The following is a 14136-nucleotide window of genomic DNA, read 5'->3' as shown; positions in this document are numbered from 1 at the left end:
TTGAAGTAATTTTGAATTGGACTGTGGGTGTTGTGAATAATAGGTTACAGAGACCCTGAGTTCTGTTAATATAATATTCTTCTGAAGAGTATTGGTGGTTTTGCTTTCGCATTTAGTTAACGTGATTGAGCTGAGGCGGTGAACCCTGTCTCCTGAGCTCTCAGTGTAGTCACGCTGGCCTGTGCTTGGAGCCTTGGCACATGTGTGGCTTAGGAGGCAGCCAGAGATCAGGCCCCAGCTGCCCCTTGTGGTGACTGCCCTCCCTCACTTCTGCTGTGGTCTCCTGTGCTCCATCCCAGTGGTCTTCAAGCCAGTGAGGCCCTCTGCCTCTGGGCCTGAGGCCTGCCTTGTGCCAAATACCATAAGCCCAGAAGCTTCTGCTATTGATAGTTCCAGTTCCTCCATGCAAGCATCGAGTTCCATCCTGTGTCTGGCCACCTTGTCGCATTTTTTATATTTCTTTTAGAGTTTATGTTTATGTGGAATGTGTTTGGCCCAATGGGACGTTCTTGGCCATTACTGAACACAGAACCCTGTACCAATTTCTTTTATTGAAAAAAACCACACCAAAACACCCTCTATTTGATTATAGAAGTAATACATCTTCATCATAAAACATTTGGAAAACTTAGAAAAAGTGCACACACACAAATTATAAATTGATTGTAATCTTGTCCTGAAAGATAACCACTGTTCACATATTGTCTATTTTTTTATATCATTCTTTTCTCTCCTCCTCCCTCCCTTCCTCCCCCAATCTTTGTTACATGTAAACGGGGTTGGATGGGGTGGAGTGCTTACTTTCCCTTTGCATTACTGAGTCCCTGTACCATGTAAGGCAAACCCTGCTGCATGGCTGGCCCTGGTGGTGTAGTATCCATTCCTAGATGGCAAGGATCAACAACTGCTCTCACAGGCAGTTACTTTGTTCAGACATAGCGAACTTGCATTTAAAATGCCTTGATAAGTAGAGGGGATATAGTTGAATTATTTAAAAATAATTAGCAACTGTTAACCTCATTTTTAGCATTCAGTATCCCTGCAAGGTGGTGCAGAGATGTCAGAGGTGTAGGGTGCCCAGTTTCTGTCTTTGATGGTAGCTTTTCATTAGAACATTTTAAATAACCTGTATATATTTCATGCAGCTAATTGCAGTACCATTTTGAAGTTAGATTGTTATTAATTGGAGTTTTAGTGCCATTTCCCAGTAGGAAGACAGTTTCAACCTTTCTTCTTATCATTCAGCTTTGTGATTTTGGCGGGCTGTGTGATGACAGGTAGTGTAATAATTAGGGAGGCTAAGCTGTAGTCCTAGACAAAACTAAGATTTCCTGCATTAGATTCTGCTGTCATTCTGTGTGCAAAGCCAGTTTGTTTCTGAAAGACTCTAGATTCTCATTGATCTGAAATTCCATTCAAAACCAGAATGCAAGTCCTTTTTTATTCTCCAGAGGTAAGTTAGAACTTATTTTTTTTTACAATATATTGGGTAGATAACATTTCTCAAAAATGATTGAAGTCAGTGTTTGGGGTAATTATGACAGTTTTAGTTTACATTCATTCTTGTGATGCACTTAAATTATGAAAATCTCAGTTTTTCTTTTTGTTTTCCCCTGGCAGCAAGCCCTTGCAGGGACCCTGGTGGCAGGAGCCGGAAGTGCGATTGAAACGGATCCCTTTAAGAGACAGCAGGCGGGACCCCCGGCAGGTATGTCATGGAGCACAGGCTCAGGGGTCTACAGAGCCAGTTGGCTGCTTAGTTTGGGAGTTCCAGTGTAGTGGCCACCTGTTTCTGAAGCGTGGCCCTTAAAGAATTTAGTTCTGGTTCGTTTCTACTTCGAAAGTTAATTTTTCTTTGGGTAGTAATCAACTCAACAAAATATTCCTGTGCGTGTTTATGTGTACTGAAGTTAGAAGTTTGTTAGTTGAATAGGTATATTCCAGTTTCATTTTCTGTGTGCATTTATAGGTTCATGTCCTCAAGTGTAAACCTGCCTTTTCAAATTGTCATTCATTTTTTCAAACTGGATTCTTTCTCCAGCTTAGAAACTTAATACACATTTTGTGTAAAAAATTCCAACAATTCAGCAGGGTGTAATTTGAGCTCACCTCTGGTTTGGTATTCCTTCTCCATTCCCTAGCCACAGAGCTGGCTGCATTTGTTCATTTTCCCAGACAAGCATTGCTTCAGGTGTGTCATTCTGAAAAAATTAAAATGCAACCCTATATGCACTGTTACGCCTTTAATATTAAATGACTAGGTTATATTTCCCAGTCATGGACCTCATTCTTTTTGATGGCTGCAAAGTATTGCACCCGATGCATGGATGTTTCCTTTATTCATTAAAGAATAATGTTTGCATTCATTTGTTAGTGTTACCTTTTTTCTGTTATAATAAAAATGGGATTAAACCTTTAGTTTCACATTTTTTCCTATATGTCTGTGCATGTTTGTAAAAGCAGCACTCCAAGAATGAGACTGCTGATCAGAGTGTGTGCATAGTGAAGGGTTAGTGATGCTAAGTTGCCCTCCAAAAGGATAGGGCCGGTTTTTGCCCCATTGGCAGTTTCTGATTCTCTCAAATTTTGGCTGTTATTAAGTATGACCAATCTTTTAATCTTTGTCAATCTTACGGGTGAAAAATGAAATGTTTGTTTTGAAATGGATTTCTTTCATTTCATTATGGTGGTAGTATCTCTTCACATTTTTAACCATTTGTGAATGTGTCCCTCCGCTAGCTGTTTGTGTTCTTTGCCCATTTCGTCTGTCTGGTTGTTGAGCCTTTTCATATTAATTTGTAAGAGCTTTCTGAATGTTGCCCATCATGTATGTTGCAGATATTGTCTCTTAGGTTGACGCTTATCCTTTGCCTTTTTATGATGCTATTCTTTATATTTACAAGTTTTTAACAGAAAGAAAGTGTATTTATCAACCTTTTATGGCTTCTGCATTTTGGTTCATGCATAGAAAGGCCTCTCTGTTCAAAGATGATAAAAACACTTACACATGTTTTTTCTACTACTTTTGTGGTTTTATTTTTTACGTCAAACTGCACCTTTTCTGAAAATTATTCTAGAGCAGTCTAAGAGACCTCGACTTGAAGTGGGTCACCAAGGGGTAGTTTTCCAGCACCCAGGGGTGAATACAGGAGTTCCTCTCCAGCAGTTAATGCCGACAGTTCAAGGTAAGACCCAGCACCAGAACTAGCTCTCTTAGTTCAGAAAAAGGGAGTGCAGAGAGGGCTTAGGGAAGTAGCACCAGGCTGAACGTGTGCAGTCCAGGTAGCATATCCAGGTGGTTTCTGCCACTGGGATGTTCCTGAGTCCCACTTAACACAGCATGAAGAAACCACTGGAGACCAGCTCTTGTCACCTTAGCGGAGCCACATGCCCCACTGTCCTCAGCTTCTCTCCAGTTTTCCCTCCTGTGTATTTTCTGACTTGCTGCTGTGGTAGGGACCCTGTGGTTAGTCTGTGCCTGCTCTGCTTGGTGCTAACTCGCAAAGGCCGAGAGCCTTTCTTTCCTTGTTTGTGTGCTCATTTATCGCGTTAGACCTAATACACAACAGGTTTCCCGCCAGTTAAATTTCCCCTTTGAGTGTGTGGTGCTGTCAGGGCAGGGTCTATGACAACGCTGGAAGGTGGAATTGAGCCCCGGAGTCAGGGCTGCTGGGTCTGCCCTTTCTTGCAGGAGGAATGCCTCCTGCCCCGCAGGCCGCTCAGCTCGCCGGCCAGAAGCAGAGCCAGCAGCAGTACGACCCCTCTACTGGGCCCCCGGTGCAGAATGCCGCCAGCCTGCACACGCCTCCGCCGCAGCTGCCCACCAGGCTGCCCCCGGCCGGCCTCCCCGCCACACCACTGCCCCCCGCGCTGCAGTTCCCCCCGCAGCCGCAGATGGCGGAGCCCCAGACCCAGCTCCCAGTCCCCATGAAGACGCAGCCACCCAACGCTCCGGTCCCCGCGCCCCCGCCCGGTCAACTCTCCACAGCTCCCCCGCAGCCCACGCCACCCACCCTCCACATCCCGATGCCCGGGAAGGCGCAGATGCAGGCCCCTCCACTCCCGGCCCAGCCACAGGTACTGCGGGCCCTTGTTGTTCCTCAGGTTAGAGGGGGAAGAAAAGACAGGTGGTTTGTTGGATGGGACAGTGCATGGCCGGATAACTCACTCTCTCGTAGCAGCTCACTCTCCACTGTGGAGCAGTTAATTCACTAGTTGCAACATAATTTTGTTTGGTTCTGCAGTCCTAGTTACTGTTCTTAAAATGTCAGAAAATGACACAATTCTTACTGCTGCTCTCAGTACCGAGAGCTGAGTACAGGTCAGCTCTGTGACCTGATATGCTGGGTCACAATATGTCGTTGCAGCTCCTGACCATCCACCAGGCTCTGTCCCCAGGTGCCTCCCCATGGACGCTGCTTCCACAAGTGGTGGGCACGGCATAGATTTGCAGGCTCGATAGACGTTTCCTCCACTGATTTACTTCACCTAGACGCCTTTGTGAAATATGTACAGTGAACCTTGTGGGGTCCCTGACGAGCAGTGAGGCCAAAAACCGTGGGCCTGGGGCCCCAGAAGGGGCAGGAGGGTGTGTTTTCAGAGGCTTATCTTAGCTGCATGTGGTCAGCTGCATAGGAAAACCACCCCGCCCCTAACTGGTTAATGAGGAGACTCCCTCGCTGGATTTGGAGCTCGAGTTCTGGTGATTGGAGAAGCTTGCTCTCCCACGTGGTGGTGGTGCCTCTCATTGCCTGCAGGTGCGGGGCGCAGAATGTCGTCACCTGCTTCCCTCCACTGGGCAGCTGCTGTGGTGGAGTCTTTATTATTGCCCTCATTAGCCATGAGAAGATTGAGGCCAGAGAGGCTGGATAACGTGACCAGGGTGGCCAGCCAGCGCTGCAGGGGCTGTGACTGGCTCCCGGCATTGACTACGGAGCCTTCTGTGTGCCTTGAGAAGGAGCCCCCCTTCTCCCACCAGGGTGGCTGAGCCTCTTCCCTGGGCAAGCTGGAGGTTTTCATGGAGATGAGTCTTTCAGTTTTGGACACGGTTGTTGAGTCCCGTACCAACTTCGCGCAGCACTGATGTCTTTCTTGGGTTTGTTTCCTGCCCTGGTTGACCACATGTGCTGTGGGATGTGGTTTTAGAGTAGTTCCTTACAGAAGCCATGGAGTTCTGTTCCTTCCAGGTTGGGAGGGACCCACAGACTTCTTCTGTGAAGGGCCATAGAGAGGAAGCATAACAGTATTCCAGGCTTTGTGGGCCGTGTGGTTTCTCTTGGGCCACTCAGCTCTGCCCTGGAAGGTGAGAGCAGCCCCAGGGCCCACACATGTGTGGCCGCAGCCAGTAGAACTTTCCGGAAGTCTGTGGCTGGCCATGGTGTACCGACCACTGAGGTGGAGGACATTTCCATAGATGTGCAGAGAGAGGCTGCAGGTTGTGAGAGGCCCGTCCTTGGCTGTGGTGTCTTCTTCACACTGCAGGTTATAAATGTGCTGTGTTTGCGCCTCTCTGTTCCCAGTCCTCTTAGTGGGGGCAGTAACTTGCCTTCCCTGCTCTCTGCACCCCCCGCTTCCTCCCGTCAGAGTTCCTGTGTGAAATTAACTTCTCCTTCAGTCCAGGGAGGGAGGTGAGTTCTCAGCTTTACAAGCTTGGCTCTCAGGCCAGGATTGAGGAGGGCCCCTAACCTTACGGCTTGCCTACCACAAGAGGGTCACACAGAATTTGTATTTGCCCTTCAGAATTTGGTATTTTTCAATTAAGGAGAACTACATACAATTATGAAAAAAGCAGTAAAACCTGGAGAAAGCAAAAAAACAAAAACAACTTACATAAGACATTATGTGAAAGCAGTTTACAGTGAGCCCTTAATGTGGTTTTGTGGACAAACAGGACTTCTTTTCTGTGGACATGGTTTAGTTTGCCTGTTACTGTGGTCTGTGGATAAGCTTCATGATTGGTTTGCGTGGCTGGGGAGAGGGGACGTTGGTGTGTGCCTCTCTGCTGGCCTGTGGGTTCTGAGTGCAGTACTGAGCTCTGTTTCCCCTGCTAGACGGTGGCACCGACCAGACCGCCCGTGGACCCCACCCAGTCCTGCCTGCGGCCCCCGCCCTCCACCTCTACTACCTCGACTGTTGCCCCCGCCAGCGGCTCAGGCCTGGGACCTTCACCTGCACGCGCCTCCCCAGTGAATAGACCCTCCTTGGCAACCAACAAGTCACTGTCTCCGGTCACCTCCCGCGCTCCGTGGGGAGCCGTGTCGGCACCCCCGAAACCACAGAGCCCAGCTCAGAATGCTGCCCCACCCCAGGACAGTTCTCAGGATAAGCTGGCAGAACAAATAGCCTTGGTAAGTGCCTGGCAAGATTGTAGTGTGGAGCCCAGCTGGTAGAATGCATTTGATTTTACTTTCTAAGGGGGCAGTAGTTTAAAACGAAGCCCCTGATGGTCAGGATGACTGACTGAGGTATGTGATCAGGAGAGACCAAGATAACAACTGCATAGTGGGCCCTGTCCTGCTGCAGGTAGACTGATGTGGAGAAGGTCTTTTCTGCGCTGGTGTCAACAGTTTGGGTGTGGGGAGTGGGCAAGACGTGGGGTGCTGACTGAGAGCTCAGAGCCAGCTGGAGGTTGCCCAGGCCAGTGCAGGTTGCGGCCTGCACTTAGTTGGTGCTTACTGTTTGTTGGGTGACTAAGCAGTTATGGGTAAGTGCTCTGCCGTGAGTGTTGGTCTGGGTGCGTTGCCCCATGTGTGTGGGATGGGGCAGGATGTAGATGCAGTGTGAATTAGTGGCACACACCTAAACTGTGTGCTGGATGCTCCTTGCAGGAAAACCAGATCCATCAGCGCATAGCAGATTTAAGGAAGGAAGGCCTGTGGTCCCTCCGACGGCTGCCCAAACTTCAGGAGGCCCCGCGGCCCAAATCACACTGGGACTACCTGCTGGAGGAGATGCAGTGGATGGCCACGGACTTCGCCCAGGAGAGGAGGTGGAAGGTGGCCGCTGCTAAGAAGGTAGATTTGGGACACAGGCAATCACAGTTCTCAGGCAGCCTTGGGAGGTGTTATGGATGGAACGTGCTGTACATGGCAGGTCTCCCAGCCCCAGTCTCTAAAGGGTTTCTTGACTCATAATGTGGATAAAGAATATCCTGTTGTTTAGAGAGAACCTGCTCTGTCATTCCTTTTTGAGGATTGTCCTCAGGGCTTCAGCATGGGCTGCTGGGAACAGACCCGGCTCCTCTGCTGCAGTTCTGTCCTGGCATTTAGTTTCTTTTCTGGCCAGTTTCACCTGACAGTTGGCATGAGGGTGCCTTCAGCTCCCCAGATCCAGGCTTGAGAGTAGGAGGGGGAAAAGGCCAGCTGGCTGGGGGGCAGCTCAGGCACTTGTGCCTGGCCTTAGGGCTGCTGGCAGGCTGCCTGCTCCGTGCTGCCTAGTCTTCCTGTCCAGCTTCTCTCCATTTCTGCCTCAGACTTCATTTCCCTCTCTCTGTTCCCAAAGCAGGCACCCAGCCTGGGGGAGAACCTCTGGGAGGTGTTACTGCTGATGCTCGCAGTGTGGAAGGTGGCAGATTTCTAGGGCTCTTAGGGTCCCAGAGCGCAGAGCAGCTGTCCTTGTGTGCCTGTGTGTAGCTCCAGGCCAGGTACTTCTCCCTCCACTGCTGTGTGTCTCTTCCTCTGGATTAGATTCATATTTCGTGTACTTTCAGGACTGAGATTGGTCTTATGTGCCAGAGTGTCCACGTCCCTCCTCTGAATTCTTACCCTTGCTTTCTCCGCATAGTTTTGGTAGAGAGAAGCTGAGTCCATGAGGATAACTGCAGGGTGTGAATCTAAAGGGTCTTAAATCAGGTTCTTTGGTATTTCAGAAAATAACAGTATCACACTCCATTTTAGAGAAAAATATGTGTACTTGGTATAATAACACTTGTAGGAAAGTCAAGCAGCACATTGGCAGTAGTTTTTGCTGGAGTCAGCGTTTCTCCTCTGCTGTGCATGCACGTGCGGGTGTGTCTCTCTGTGAATTACATGCAGTTATGCGCTGAGAAGATTTTAAGAAAATGTAGCATATCTTTTTTTCTGATGGCATGACACAGGGCGCGACATATAATTCTTGAACTTCTGTTTACTAGCTTGTCAGAACTGTAGCTCGTCATCATGAAGAGAAGAAGCTTCGGGAGGAAAGGGGGAAGAAAGAAGAACAGAACCGATTGAGGCGAATAGCTGCCTCAACTGCTAGAGAAATAGAGTACTTTTGGTCAAATATTGAACAGGTAAATTCTGAAATTTTGATGGGGTCCTGGAATCATAGACTGTGTCAGAGTTGACAAGGCAGGCTTCTGAACCATGCGTGACTCTGTGCTGGAGAAATCCCACAGGTAGAGCCCCAAGTGTCATTTAGAAAGGCGAGGTCCCTGCACTGCTGTGGCACCTCTGGACTGTTGGCTTATTAAGATACCTGGTTCTACCTCTCTGTTTCTCTTTGTGCATCAGAATCCCCATTGGCCACCATCTGCCCACTCTGTGATGTCTGTGAGCCTCCATGAGGGGCTCTTCAGACAGACCTCTGTTGCAGGTCACTAAAGGGCTTCCCAGGTGGCATAATGGTAAAGACTCCACCTGCCAATGCAGGAGATGCAAGAGACATGGGTTCGACCTGTGGTCGGGAAGATCTGGAGTAGGAAATGGCAACCCACTCCAGTATTCTTACCTGGAAATTTCAATGGCCAGAGGAGCCAGGCAGGCTACAGTCCAGGGGTTGCAAAGAGTCAGACATGACTGACCAACTGAGCACACACATGCAGGTCACTAAAGACTGACTCATACTTCGAGAATGGCTCTTCTGTCTTCCTTTCTGTAACAGTTTTCATCTTACCCTCTGACAGAATTTGGGCAGGATGCAGCTGATACACTGTAATGAAAGAGTACCAAATTGAACATTTCTCTTTGAACAGCATGGGGGTGAGGCCACCAACTCCGGGTGCAGTTGAAAATCTGCATGCAACTCATCATCTGCCCTCTGTGTCCATGGGTCCACGGCTGCTCATTCAGCCAGCCGCCGAGTGTGCGGTTGTCACGTTCAGCCAGCCGCCGAGTGTGCGGTTGTCCCATTCAGCCAGCCGCCGAGCGTGCGGTTGTCACGTTCAGCCAGCCACTGAGTGTGCGGTTGTCACGTTCAGCCAGCCATCAAGCGTGTAGTTGTGTAGGCTTTACCCTTGGAGAACATCAGTGTGCACCAGTGACCTGTACAGCTCAAACCCATGTTGTTCAAACATCAGCTGTAATCTGAAGTGAGATTGGACAGCTGGGCTTTTGGTCTACAAATTTTAATGTTTTCATATACGGAACTTTTATAATTTACATCCTTAATAGCATGCTTATTTATTTAACTGTTTGCATTTAGGTCGTGGAAATAAAACTACAAGTAGAATTAGAAGAAAAAAGGAAAAAGGCTTTAAATTTACAGAAAGTTTCCCGGAAAGGTATGATTACTTTTTAAAAAGTCTTCCCTTTTGCGGGTTGTGTCTGCTTGGACTCTGCTCGTTGTCTCCCTGTGACATTGTGGCCCTCTGTGAGGCCTGCCCAGGGAGACCTTTCTTCAGCAGCCTGGTCCTGGCATTTCAGTTCTTTTGAGATTTGCTAGTGTGAGTCCATGCTCACAGGGAGGTCAGCTTCGGCAGGCTCTCAGAACTGGGGACAGTGAGATGAACTCCCCTGGCTTCGACCCCTGGGGCCCCCATCTCTCTAGCTGTCTCACTGCTCCCATCTTGCTTCATAGTAGCTGCTGGTCACTGGCCACGCAGGAGGTAGCCTTCACTGGGGGAGAGGATAGATTCTCTCTTTTATTGATGAAGAAACTGAGGTGAAGAGGTGGTCCCTGCTGAAAGGCATGGATCTCTAAGATCATACAAATCATGAAATAGAAACTTTGCCAGATGGGAGACTGGGTGTCTGCAGAAGCATCGGTGCTAAAAGCCAAGAGCGTGTGTGGAGATGGGGCTGGTGCTGTGCCGCCCTTTGTTCCTGGAGGGGAGGTGGGCCTCACCCTTGCTACCCTTCCTCTCGTGGAGGGAGCGCAGCAGCAGAGGTGCCCTTGGTTCTGTGAGGAACATCACCTCCTTCACAGCCCTAGTGAAAACGAATCATGTTTCCTGTCTCTTTAGGAAAAGAGTTGAGACCTAAGGGACTTGATGTACTACCGGAAAACTTTCTGGTAAGTTTGGGACTGTTGTGTCACTGCGTGAGAGGACGGAAGTGGTGTGAGTGAAATACAGTGCCTGACAAAGTGGAGTTACTTGTGTCTGGAGAAACTCGTAGACATGAGTAATGTTCTCTTTCGTTATGAAATCATCCTCCCCTGGGCATAAAGCGAGTTCTTCATAGCGTTAGGCTCATCTGGGTGTTACTTTGGTTGTTTGGGGAGACACAGCTGAACACAGCAGGTGTAGACACACCTCCTCCTTAGTCTCCCTCCTCCTCTGCCTCCTCCACACCTTTCCTGTGTCTGGTGTGGACACACCTGTCATGGCCTCTCCCACCTCTTCTAAGTGCATGTTGAATAGACATTTCTGCTTTGGTTTCTCATTCTGTTTTCAGATCGCACACTTAATGATTTTTATTCTGCGTTTCAGGATTCGGGAATATCTGGAAGAAAAAGAAAAGCGAGCACGTCTTTAACCGATGACGAAGGTCTGTCCCCTTCCCGGTGCTCTTGGCTGTCGGCAGGGCTCTCTGACAGTGCAGCTAGAGAGCTCGCTCAGTGCCCCCAGGGTGTCAAGTATGGCCCTGCCTGGAAGAGTTAGTGGTTCAGTGGCTTGTGCTGTTGGGGCTAGGTGCCTGGGTGGATGGTGGGGATTTTGCAGTGAAGAAGTGAAGAGCTGGATTGTGAAGGAGGGAGTGTGTTGGATGGTGTGTGATGCATGCTTTTTGTTTGTAGGGAGGAGAGGTGGTTAGTGTTGAGGAGTTAGCGGGAAGGAAGGCCTGCTGTCGGGAATGCTCAGTTCAGATGGAGTGGTGACCTGAGGGTGGGTGGAGTTCCGCTGTGGGTGCTGGTGGCCTTTTCTCCACCAGGATTCGGGGGCAGGGGTGCAGGACAGGAGCTGAGCTCCAGGAATTTTCAGCTGGAGTCTCCAAAATGGCGATGGTGAATTTGCAGTGACGCCATGTAAAGCACTTGTGGGTTTTTCTGTAGTGGGCTCTGCAGGTGGACAAGAAGTTCCACGTCGCTTCCTATTTTGGCCTGAATAGGTCTGTCATGTGATGAAAAACCAGGCTCTATTTCACACCCTGAAATGGGAGAGAAAGTATAAAGCATGGTCCCTGGTTTTTTGCTCACTCAATATATACTGTCATTTCCAGATTCAGCCTGAGAAATTAGGACTTAGTTTTAACTTCTGTAATGGCTGTGTGAAACAGTTCTGGAGCCTTGTAGTGTTTCATGAATAGCTGAAGAGAAGCTGACGTGGAGTCTCTCTCTCTGACATTTGGTGATGACATTTCAGTGGAAGATGAAGAGGAGACGATTGAGGAGGAAGAAGCGAATGAAGGGGTCGTGGATCACCAAACAGAGCTGTCTAATCTAGCCAAAGAAGGTAGGCTCTGAGCAGCTTACTGAAAGTGCTTTATTGAGCATTTAAGACATTATAAACGTTTAAGAATAAGGTGTAAAAGCCCAAATATAGTGCCTTCATTGTAGCCAACTGCACTGCCAGGGTTGGGTAGAGTATGGGGTAACCTTTTCCCAGGGGTGACTGCCAGCCTGAAACTTGCCTTTATCATTTTTTTGGCTCCATTTTTCCCCTTCCAGGCACGTAAATCCTAAACTACCTACAGCTTTGCTTGTATGTTGAAACTTTGTATAAATAGAACCACTCTGGAAGCTTTGCTTTTTTCAATTCTGTTCCTGATTTTTGTCCCCTGTGGTCCTATGTTGCTATAAATTCATTAATTCCCACTGCTGAGGTGGTGTGTGTGTGCCCGTGCCGTGGGTTGTCGGTTGTACTGTTGGTGGGGGTGTTGGTGGTTCCCCTGCATTTGTCCTGATAGACGGTGCTGTGTGCGTCACTCTAGTGTTCCCTGTGTGCACGGGCAGGAGCGTCTGCTTGGAGTAGAGCGGTCGGCTTGTGAGGCATGCACACATGAGGTGGTGCTCCGTCAGAGTTAGAGCGGTTGTCTCAGGCCCCACATCTCAGGAGCACCTGTTCTTGTCAGCCTGTGGTGGGGGAGCATTACCCACGAAGTGCAGTGTCTTCTTACCACTGTCTTTACCCGCTTGGTTTTGCATTTTCTTTCCTGTACTGACAGTGGCTATTCTTCACATATTCTGGGCACATTACCTTGTCAGTGATGTTTGTCATAGTGACCTTTTTCCAGTTGGTTTGGGGTGGGTCTTCATTCTCTTTATGATGCCTTTTGAGAAATGAATGTTCTTAATCTTAGTGCAGTTGAGTTTGTCAGTGTTGATTAAAAAAACTTTTTTTAATCTCAAGATCAAAAGGATGTCTTTCCATATTGTCTAACATTTTTTTGCTCTCATACTGATGTCTTTTCATTCACCACAAATTGATTTTGTCTCTAGTGTGAAATAAGAGTGCAGTTTCTCTCCCCACCCCCACCCCTGCCAAATGGATTACAGATTGTCCCAATGCCACTTGAAACAGCCATCCTTCCTCAGTGATGCCCAGTGTCAACTCAAATATTAGGTTTTCTGATACGCACGGCTCTTTCTGGCACCTTTATTGTTTTATTGGTTGGTTTATACCAGTACTACACTCTGTTGATTGTTCTAGCTTTATAGTAATTATTTTTTTATATAATACTATTTTTTTAAATTACTTTTTTATTATTTTTATTTGTACTGTGTCTTCATCACCGCGCAGACTTTCTCAAGTTGCAGCGAGCAGGGGCTGCCCTTTGTGGTGTGCAGGCTTCTCACTGCAGTGGCTAGTCTTGTTGCAGAGCAGGGGCTCCAGTGCTCAGGTTCAGTAGTTGTGGCCCAGGGGCTTAACTGCTCTGCAGCATTTGGAATCTTCCTGGCCCATGCCCCCTGCCTTGGCAGGCAGATTTTTATTCATTGTGCCACCAGAGAAGCCCTATAATAATTCTTGAGGTCCAGCTAGGTCAGGCCTTCTGCCTCATTCTTCTTTGAGGAGAGCCTTGACTATTTGGGGTTTATTTCAGTATGATTCAGAATCAGCTTATCAAGTTTCAGAGAACCAATTGAGTATTTTGATGTAAATGTAGTTGAGTTAGTGGGTGTTTGGTGAGACCCATGTCTCTATGAAGAGTTTTTTAAAACTGTGATCAAAATAGTCTGTCCATTTACGTAGGTCTCTTTAAATAGCTTCCACTGATGTTTTCTGGTTGTATATTTTTGTTAGATTTAGTTCTAGGTGCAATATATTTTTTAAAGCTGTAAAAAATGGTGTATTTTTAAGATTGCGTTTTAATTTTTTTGCTGGTATATAGAAATGAAGTTGAATTTTATTTGTTGATCTTAAATCCAGCAACACTGCTGAATTCTCATGTTGCTTGTATGTATACAACCTCTTCATCCCCAAAGAATAATATTCTTTCTTTATAATCTTGATCCTTTTATTACCATTCTTGCAATAAAGTGTAGCAACAAAAGTGTTGATGATGGACACCTTTGGCTTGTTTTTGTTGTTTTTGGCTGTACTGCACAACTTGTGGGATCTTGGTTTCCTGACTGGAGGTTGAACCCTGGCCCTTAGCAATGAAAGCGTGGAGTCCTGACCACTGGGCCACCAGGGAATTCCCTGGCCTTTGACTTGTTCTTGACTTGAGAGGGGCATTTTCACCTGGAAAGACAGTAACTTGTGGTGGTTGGTCATGACTGGTTCAAATTCAGTGTTCTGTTTCACCTCTTAGTCTTTGAGCTTCACCTTGTCTTATGTTCTTGTAGGCCTTTCTCATTCTTTCTCATTCTCGTGTGCATCCCTGACTTGGTAGAGTCTGTGTTAACTTGGAGCTTTAGCTCTTCCACCACTTCCTGTAGTGCAGGAATTGGGAGCAGCCCAGCTGGGTGTTTCTGGCTTGGGTCCTGCAGAAATGCGGCCATCAGCAGGCCCAGCTTCCGGTCCGTGCCCTGCCCCTCTGGCCACTCACAACTAGTTGG

General features: G+C 47.8%; 1 protein-coding gene across 2 annotated transcripts in view; it reads left to right on the top strand.

Moving 5' to 3' along the window:
- Window positions 1–14136, top strand: part of EP400 (E1A binding protein p400) — a 112096-nt gene that overhangs the window by 37759 nt on the left and 60201 nt on the right. The window contains exons 3-12 of one of the 2 annotated variants that reach the window (XM_052654536.1): window positions 1621–1708; window positions 3078–3185; window positions 3692–4077; window positions 6051–6347; window positions 6828–7013; window positions 8132–8272; window positions 9403–9481; window positions 10163–10212; window positions 10631–10688; window positions 11501–11590. In XM_052654536.1, the coding sequence (XP_052510496.1) occupies window positions 1621–1708; window positions 3078–3185; window positions 3692–4077; window positions 6051–6347; window positions 6828–7013; window positions 8132–8272; window positions 9403–9481; window positions 10163–10212; window positions 10631–10688; window positions 11501–11590 (1483 nt within the window). The remainder of the gene's footprint in view (window positions 1–1620; window positions 1709–3077; window positions 3186–3691; window positions 4078–6050; window positions 6348–6827; window positions 7014–8131; window positions 8273–9402; window positions 9482–10162; window positions 10213–10630; window positions 10689–11500; window positions 11591–14136) is intronic. The other variant, XM_052654537.1, reaches the window with a different exon arrangement.

This window comes from Budorcas taxicolor, chromosome 17 (genome assembly GCF_023091745.1).
Source record: "Budorcas taxicolor isolate Tak-1 chromosome 17, Takin1.1, whole genome shotgun sequence".
Lineage (NCBI taxonomy): Eukaryota > Metazoa > Chordata > Mammalia > Artiodactyla > Bovidae > Budorcas > Budorcas taxicolor.
Note: the sequence above shows the minus strand (reverse complement) of the source record. Positions and strands in the feature narration are given on the sequence as shown.